The 8658-nt window shown below is 42.5% G+C and overlaps 1 protein-coding gene across 4 annotated transcripts in view; it reads right to left on the reverse strand.

Moving 5' to 3' along the window:
- Positions 1 to 8581, reverse strand: part of APAF1 (apoptotic peptidase activating factor 1) — an 85240-nt gene extending 76659 nt beyond the window's left edge. Inside the window, exons 1-5 of one of the 4 annotated variants that reach the window (XM_055336442.1) lie at positions 8485 to 8581; positions 3455 to 3594; positions 2458 to 2627; positions 2080 to 2272; positions 1231 to 1428 (exon numbers count right to left, since the gene is read on the reverse strand). In XM_055336442.1, coding sequence (XP_055192417.1) covers positions 1231 to 1428; positions 2080 to 2272; positions 2458 to 2595 — 529 coding nt within the window. In that variant the 5' untranslated portion in view covers positions 2596 to 2627; positions 3455 to 3594; positions 8485 to 8581. Of the gene's footprint in view, positions 1 to 1230; positions 1429 to 2079; positions 2273 to 2457; positions 2628 to 3454; positions 3595 to 4432; positions 4748 to 8484 lie in introns of those variants that run through there. The other 3 variants (XM_055336445.1, XM_055336444.1, XM_055336441.1) reach the window with 3 other exon arrangements.
- Between the last annotated feature and the right edge of the window lie 77 nt (positions 8582 to 8658).

Genomic DNA, 8658 nt, shown 5'->3' on the forward strand with positions numbered 1-8658 from the left:
GGGGGCACCCAGATGGCTCATTCGGTAGAGCATGCAATTCTTGATCTTAGAGTCGTGAGTTCAAACTCCACAATGGGTGTAAAGCTTACTTAAAATCAACTCCATAATCCCCTCTAATTATTAAGATACAAGGGAACTAGCTTCAATCTAGTGATAACAAGTACCATCTGATAATATATGAATTTATTAGCCTGGTTAGCCAAGCCTCATTGTGACAGGCTCAGTACAAAATAAATTCCAAATGTAATCATGCCTGTGGTAAGCCGAATAACAGCCCCTAGAAGATGTTCACATCCCAAACCACAGAACTTATGTTACCTTACATAGCAAAAAAAGACTTTGCAGATGCAATTAAATTAAAGATTTGTGGATGAGATTATCCTAGATTGGGATCCCTGGGTGGCGCAGCGGTTTAGTGCCTGCCTTTGGTCCAGGGCAGGATCCTGGAGACCCGGGATCGAATCCCACATCGGGCTCCCTGCATGGAGCCTGCTTCTCCCTCTGCCTGTGTCTCTGCCTCTCTCTCTCTCTCTCTCTGTGTGTGACTATCATGGAATAAATAAATAAAATCTTTAAAAAAAAAAAGAGAGAGAGATTATCCCAGATTACCCAAAGGCCCCAGAAGAGAGAGGCAAAAACGTGTGAATCAGAGAGAGAGATGTGATGACAGAAGCAAAGTTCAGAAACAGAGAAAAAGATCTGAAGATGCTATTATGTACTGCCAGCTTGGGAATGGAAGAAGGGACCATGAGTCTAGAAATGTAGGCCACCTCTAAAAGCTAGAGAATGTAAGGAGAAGGATTTTCCCTAGAGCCTCCAAAAGAACTCAGTCCTGCTGGGATCCCTGGGTGGCTCAGCGCTTTGGCACCTGCCTTCGGCCCAGGGAGTGATCCTGGAGTCCCAGGATGGAGTTCCACGTTGGGCTCCTTGCATGGAGCCTGCTTCTCCTTCTGCTGGTGTCCCTGCCTCCCTCTCTCTCCTCTCTCTCTCTCTCTCATGAATGGGTGAATAAAATCTTTAAAAAAAAAAAAAAAAAAAAGGAACTCAGCTCTGCTAACACCTTGACTTTAACCCAGTAAGAACTACTCTGATTTCCCAAATTGTACAATAATAAATTTGTGTTGTTTTATGTCACCAAATTTTTCATAATTTGTTACAGCAGCGATAGGAAACTATTATCATGCCTAAAGAATAACTCCTTAGGCAGCAACATATGTTAATCAAACTTACCATCTAAGAAAAAATGATCTCGAACAGCTTCTGCAGCTAAAACAGACTTCCCACAACCTGCCATTCCATATATGACAACCCATCCTGGTTCACCACTTAGTTTGAATAGGTTCTGACGAATTGCATTCACCAGCTTCTTCCTGGTAACAAAAACAACCGGCCTCTGTGGCACTCCACCCTCACACAGGACTGTCTTCACTGAAACCCAAAAGACAACCAGTATGAACAAACAGAACTTTGAAATGGCTACTCAAGTCATACCATAAAATAACAAAAGAAAGCAAGGCTGTGGCTTTACCCTCAGAAATTCCAAGAGAAGAAAATGTGGCTAGCATACTAACTTCAATGTTCTTATTTCTCGGAACGTAACAAAAACAAACATAAATTTTTCAAGATGACTGCTAACAATGCAAGGCTCCATCTATATCTGCCCTTATACACTCTATTCCTCCCTGATTCTATCTCTTTTTCTTATATTGAAAACTAGAAAGGAGGGTGTAAAGGAAAGAATATGGGACTCCTTTCAAGAACACAGATTTCTAAAGATTCTTATTCTTTCCTATGCATGCACTCAATAAACACAGAATTAGAGAAGAGCTTAACGGCCTCAAAGCTGCCTTTTTAATCTCTAAAAACGCCCAGTAGACAGCTCACCGGGCAAGAAAAATGTGAGAGTTAACACAGGTGCAAATAAAAACTTCAACTGGAAAACAAAACTAATTTCTTCATATGCATTTTCAGTGAACTAATCATAACCAACCTCTTCAACAGACTCCATTTACATTAAGACAAAACTACAGCTACATTGCTATTGTGACACCAAATGTTGTAGAAGACATGGATACAAACCATGTGAAGTTATTCCACCAACTGAATCTTTGCCACCGTTGGAAGAAGAGATGACAGGAATGCCACTATGGAGAAGGGCAGCAAGATCTTTATACCCTTCATGTATCAGAGCATTGTAGAATGATATGTAGGAATAATTATCTTTTTTAAGTATTGTTTTAATTAGCAGAGCTGCTCGTTGCTGTTGAGTGGGCTAAAAAAAAAATAAATTAGTATACCACAAAGAATATGTCTGCAACATAAACTAGTAGAGACCAGTGCAAGTTCTGAAATAAAATTAAGAAAATTTTTTAAACTCAAATAATTATATCAAATATTTTTAAATAAAAAGTAGAAAGAAAAAAGTTTTATAGCACAGACTTCCTCAGAGGGCTTTACCTCATTTTTTACTTTTTCCTCCTCTGATATTGTTAAAACTCCGTCATTAATCATACGATCCATGATGTAGGACGTTTTGATGTCCTTTTCCAAGGCTTCTCTATATTGAAGCAAACAGTTTCGAGCTTTTGCATCCATCCTCCCTTGAATTTTTCTCTGTCAACCATGAGCTATGGGGAAAACATCAAAATATTTGTCAGGGCAATCAAGATATCAAAGGATGTGAGAGGCACCTGGATGGCTCAGTTGGTTAAGCATCTGCCTTCAACTCAGATCATGATCCCAGGGCCCTGGGATCAAGCCCCACATCAGGCTCCCTGCTCAATGGAGAGCCTACTTCTCTCTCTTCCTCTGTTGCTCCCCTACTTGTGTACTCTTCTGTCAAGTAAATAAAATCTTAAAAAAAAAATTTATTGGGACGCCTGAGTGGCTCAGCAGTTGAGCGCCTGCCTTTGGCTCAGTGTGTGATCCCAGATTCCCAGGTTGAGTCCATCGGGTTCCTTGAATGGAGCCTGCTTATCTCTCTGCCTGTGTCTCTGCCTCTCTCTGTGTGTCTCTCATGAATAAATAAATAAAATCTTAAAAAAAAAAAAAAAAAAAAGATGTGTAACCTCACTGGTAATTAAGAAATAAAGATTTTTTTGCAAAGATTTTTAAAAATGCACAAAACCCAATGCTTTCAAAGGTGTGACAAAGGTCCTTGCGTGGCTCAGTTGGTTAACTGTCTGCCTTTGACTCAAGTCCTGATCCCAAGGTCCTGGGATCAAGTTCCACTCTGGGCTCACTGCTCTGCGGGGAGCCTGCTTCTCCCTCCCTCTCATTAATAAATAAATAAAATCTTAAAAAAAAAAAAAAGGTGTGACAAAATGAGTTTTCATATGCACTACTTGAGAAGAGCATAAAATGTATGAAACTTTTCTGGAAGGCAATATACTAAAGATATAAAAGCATTTAAAGGGATTTCTCTAACCCAGAAATCCCACTTCTAGAAACTTACCTTAAGGAGACATTCACATATGTAGGCAAAAATATCCACAAAAAGAGTTAACAGGGGTATCCAGCTGGCTCAGTTAATAGAGCATGTGACTCTTGATCTCAGGGTCATGAGTTCAAACCCCACATTGGTCATGGAGTTTACTTTAACAAAAAAAAAAAAAAAAAAATTAACAGAGAATGTTTAGGTGAGAAAAAAGATGAAAACAACCTAAATGCCCACCTTTCTGAGTATGGATTAAAAATTAGAATATGTATGTAAAATGGAATATTAGACAACCATTTAAAATAAGACACATCTCAGGGCACCTGGGTGGGCTGTCGGTTAAGCATCTGCCTTCACCTCAGGTCACAATCCTGGGGCCTTGGGATAAAGCCCAACATCAGGCTTCCAGCTCAGTGGGGAGTCTGCTTCCGCTTCTCCCTCTCCCTATCCCCCTCCCCCTGTTTATGCTCTCTCTCAAATGAATAAATTAAAATCTTAAAAAAAAAAGAGTGACATCTCCATGTACTGACATGGAAAGATACTCCCTACAAACTGATTTTAGAAATTAGAAATACAATCCCAGATATAGCACAAAAAACGTGTTAATATCATACAAATACATAGGCAGATGTTAGGAAGTCTATTCAACAAAATATACTTTGGGTTACTTCTAAGTAGCAAGATTTGGGTGTCTCCCCTTTTTCCTTTTTGTACTTTTCTATACAGTCCTAATCTTTTCAATATATATTAGTATTCTTACAATTTAAAAAAATTTTAAAGATTTTTATAAATAGTGATCATACTGAAAATCTTAATGTTTAGAAACTTCTTGGTGTCTTTATCTAACATAGTACTAAAGAGAGCACTGTTGGTATTGAGTATTATTAGGTAAGCATTAGCTCTGGCTCCTTATCTGTAAATACATTTCTCACATGCTTACTCCATTAATGTTTTGGTTGAGCTGCTAAGTATGATAAAGCTACAGAAAATACCCACTGGTGGTCATTCTTTGGATTAAGTGGACACAAAGAAGGGGCACCTGGGTGGCTCAGTCAGTTGAGCATCTGACTCTTGATTTTGGCTCAAGTCATAATCTCAAGGTCATGAGATACGGCCCCATATCAGGCTCTGTGCTGAGTGTAGAGCCTGCTTAAGATTCTCTCTCTCTCCAGGTGCCTGGATGACACAATTAAGCAACCAACTCAGGTCCTGATATCAGGGTTGTTTGAGATCCAGCCCCAGAGCGCCAACTCCACATTCAGCAGAGTCTGCTTAAGTTTCTCTCTCCTTCTGCTCTTCTCCCAAAATGATCTGTCTCTGTCAAATAAATAAATAAGTCCTTAAAAAATAAAATAAAAAGATTCATTTTTTTTTAAGATTTCATTTATTTATTCATGAGAGACACACACACAGAGAGAGAGAGAGAGAGAGAGAGAGAGAGAGAGAGAGAGAGGCAAAAACACAGGCAGAGGGAGAAGCAGGCTCCATGCAGGGAGCCCCGACGTGGGACTTGATCCTAGGTCTCCAGGATCACACCCTGGGCTGAAGGCGGCGCTAAACCGCTGAGCCACCCAGGCTGCCCAAATAAAGAGATTCTTGTCCTCCATCTGCCCTTTTTTAGCTCTCTAAAAAATACATAAAAAATAGGGGCACCTAGATGGCTCAGTCATTAAGGGTCTGCCTTCAGCTCAGGCCATGATCCCAGGATTCTGGGATCTAGCCCAATGATGAGCTCCCTGCTCAATGGGGAACCTGCTTCTCCTCCGTCTGCCTGCCACTCCCTCTGCTTTTGCTCTCTGTCAAATAAAGAAATAAAATCTTAAAAAACAAATAAATAAAAATAATATTCTTTACAGCATAATACTCCGTTTCTACCAACGTTATTTCCTTTTAACATTTTATTTATTTATTTGTGAGACAGAGACAGAGAGGGAGGCAGAGACACACACAGAGGGAGAAGCAGGCTCCCCACAAGAAACCTGATGCGGGACTCCATCCTACGACCCTGGGATCACCCCTGAGCCAAAGGCAGGCGCTAAACCACTGAGCCACCTAGGCACTCCTCTACCAACTTTATTTCAAATACAATGCAAATTTTTCCATAACATAAAACTCAGATCCGAGTATTTGCAGATTTTATTTTTTTAAAGATTTTATTTATTTATTCATGAGAGACACAGAGACAAAGAGAGAGGCAGAGATACAGGCAGAAGAAGCAGGCTAGAGGATCCCTGGGTGGCTCAGTGGTTTAGCGCCTGCCTTGGGCCCAGGGCGCGATCCTGGAGTCCCAGGATCGAGTCCCACATCCAGCTCCCGGCATGGAGCCTGCTTCTCCCTCCTACTGTGTCTCTGCCTCCCTCTTTCTCTCTCTATGTCTAAAATAAATAAATTAATAATAAATAAATAAATAAATAAATAAATAAATAAATAAATAAATAAATAAATAATAAATCTTTTAAAAAAGAAGAAGAAAAAGAAGCAGGCTCCATGCAGGGAGCCTGACTTGGGACTCGATCCCAGTTCTCCAGGATCACGCCCTGGGCTGAAGGCGATGCTAAACAGCAGAGCCACCTAGGCTGCTCTATTTGCAGATTTTTAAAACATTAACAGAACTCTACCCAATGTAGCACAGGGTGTCTAAATGTATTCAATAATTTTTTCATTCAATAAACATTTTTTTAAAAGATTTTATTTCATTTCAGATAGGGACAGAGAGAGCACCAGCAGGAGGGAGAGGCAGAGGGAGAAGCAGACTCCCTGCTGAACAGAGGGGGGTGGGGCCCAACCCCTTCGGGGCTCCATCCAGGACCCTGGGATCAATAAACATTTGAGGGAAAATAATAAAATAAAATAAAATAAAATAAAATAAAATAAAATAAAATAAAATAAAATAAAATAAAAATAAAATAAAATAAAATAAATAAAATAAATAAAATAAATAAAATAAATAAAATAAATAAAATAAAATAAAATAAAATAAAATAAAATAAAATAAAATAAAATAAAATAAAAAAATAAAATAAAATAAAATAAATAAATAAAATAAAATAAAATAAAATAAAATAAATAAAATAAAATAAAATAAAATAAAATAAAATAAAATAAAATAAAATAAACATTTGTGGGGCACCTGGGTGGTTCAGTTGGTTAGGTGTCTACCTTGGGCTCCAGTCATGGTCCTGGGGCCCTGGGATCCAGCCCTGCATAGGGCTTCCTGCTCAGTGGGGAGTCTGCTTCTCCCTCTGCGTCTCTGCAACCGCCCCTCCTCCTCTGTCTGTCTCTCTCATAAATAAATAAATAAAATCTTAAAAAAAAAAAAAAAGAAAGAAACATTTGGGCCCTCATATGTACCAGGCCCCAAAGTCTACAGAGAAGATTAAATCATACCTCTGAAGAAATTCATAATCTAATAAAAAAAATTTAAATGTAAAGAGAATATGTGATGCCCTTAGTGTAAAAATACAGATAAGCACAATTAATTTAGAGTGCACAGAAGAGGAGGGACCGTCATTAAGCTTCAACAACGAGGGTCGCGGGGGTGGCTCAGCTGTTGAGTGTCTGCCTTTGGCTCAGGGAGTGATCTCAGGGTCTTGGGATGGAGTCCTGCCTCGGGCTCCCCTTGGGGAGCCTGCTTCTCCCTCTGCCTGTGTCTCTGCCTCTCTCTGTGTGTCTCTCATGAATAAATAAATCTTAAGAAAAAAAAGTTTCAACAATGACTAAATATTTTTAAAGTGCCACAAATATAGCACCTGCAAACACAGTGAAATAGTGAAATGGGCACTTGCCTGTTATTTGTCAAGGTTCATCAAATGCTCAGTCCTAGTAGGAAACTGAATAAAAGAAAACGTTATGGTGAGAATCAAAGCTATGGTATTTTTTAAACGTTAATAACGTTTTATGACCTCAATTTAAATAAAACATCCATGGGGATCCCTGGGTGGTTCAGCAGTTTAGTGCCACCTTCAGCCTAGGGCGTGATCCTGGAGTCCAGGATCGAGTCCCACATCGGGCTCCCGGTGCATGGAGCCTGCTTCTCCCTCTGCCGTGTCTCTGCCTCTCTCTCTCTCTGTCTATAATTAATAAATAAAATCTTTTTTAAAAATCCTTAATTTTTAACTTTTTAGGTTATCTGAACTGCTAAGCAGACCCCTGAAACTCATTTCCAACCATCCTCATTAAACCATCCTCCAACCTATTAAAGCTAGATATGTACATTTTAAAGGTTTTTAAACTCTGCACAAATTGTATTACGAACAAATTTTCAGTGCCCGACCTTTTGGAACCGCATCAGAATGTAAAATCAAACTCTTCAAAGACATGAAATAGAAAGTAAAGAGCAATTTCATCCAGGAAAACAGAAACGGCTGGCTACTTCCTCTTTTGATAATTTCTCCTCCAGTCCAGGGGCAGGTTATCGGTTACTCCCGCCCCAGAAGTCTGAGCCCCTGAATTCCGCTACTGAACCTCCAGAGACGCCAGCTCGGGCAGGAAAGCGAGGCGCAAACTTATCCAAACCTGTGCACCAGGGTCTTACCGGGAGAGCAGCCCTGCGGGGACAGACTGGGAAGTCCAGGTGGGGGCGGGGAGGTAAGCAGTGGGGGCTCCCGAAGGGAATGGGGGGAGCCCGCCGCGCGATCCCGGGACAAGCCCGGGCCTCCCAGGAGCCCCTCCGCAGCCTCCAGAACCCGGAGACCCGAGTCGCGGAGACGCGGATGCCCCCCCCCACCCCGGTCTCCCAGGTGCCCCTCCAGGGCCTCGCAGCCCGGGGCGCCTCCAGACCCCCGGAGACCTCTAGGTCGCGGAGAGGCGGGCGTCGTCCACCGCCGCCCCCGCCCCGGCCGCCCGCGCAGTCCCAGGCGGCCGAGGTGAGGCCGGTGCGAGGGCCGCCGGGTGGCGGACCCCACCCCACACACAAAGGGAGGAGGGCCGACTCGAGCCGTCGCTCTTCCCTTCCAGCGGCAGCTGCACCGCGGCCGGAGCCCGGCGCCACCCCGGGCGCCGCCGCCACTTCAAGTCCCCGCGGGTCGCTGACGGCCCCGACTGCTCACCTTCAGCTCCCTCGCCCCTTCAGCCCAGGAGCAGAGGAAGCAGCGTCCCCCGGATCTGCCCTCCTCTCCGCCTCAGAACCGCGGAGCAGTCCAAACCCGCCGGGCCCGCCCCGCTCGGACAGCGCGCGCCCGCGCACGCAGACACACGCACCCCGAGCCGCGCGCACGCGCCTG

This window comes from Nyctereutes procyonoides, unplaced genomic scaffold (genome assembly GCF_905146905.1).
Source record: "Nyctereutes procyonoides isolate TBG_1078 unplaced genomic scaffold, NYPRO_anot_genome, whole genome shotgun sequence".
Taxonomy (NCBI): Eukaryota; Metazoa; Chordata; class Mammalia; order Carnivora; family Canidae; genus Nyctereutes; species Nyctereutes procyonoides.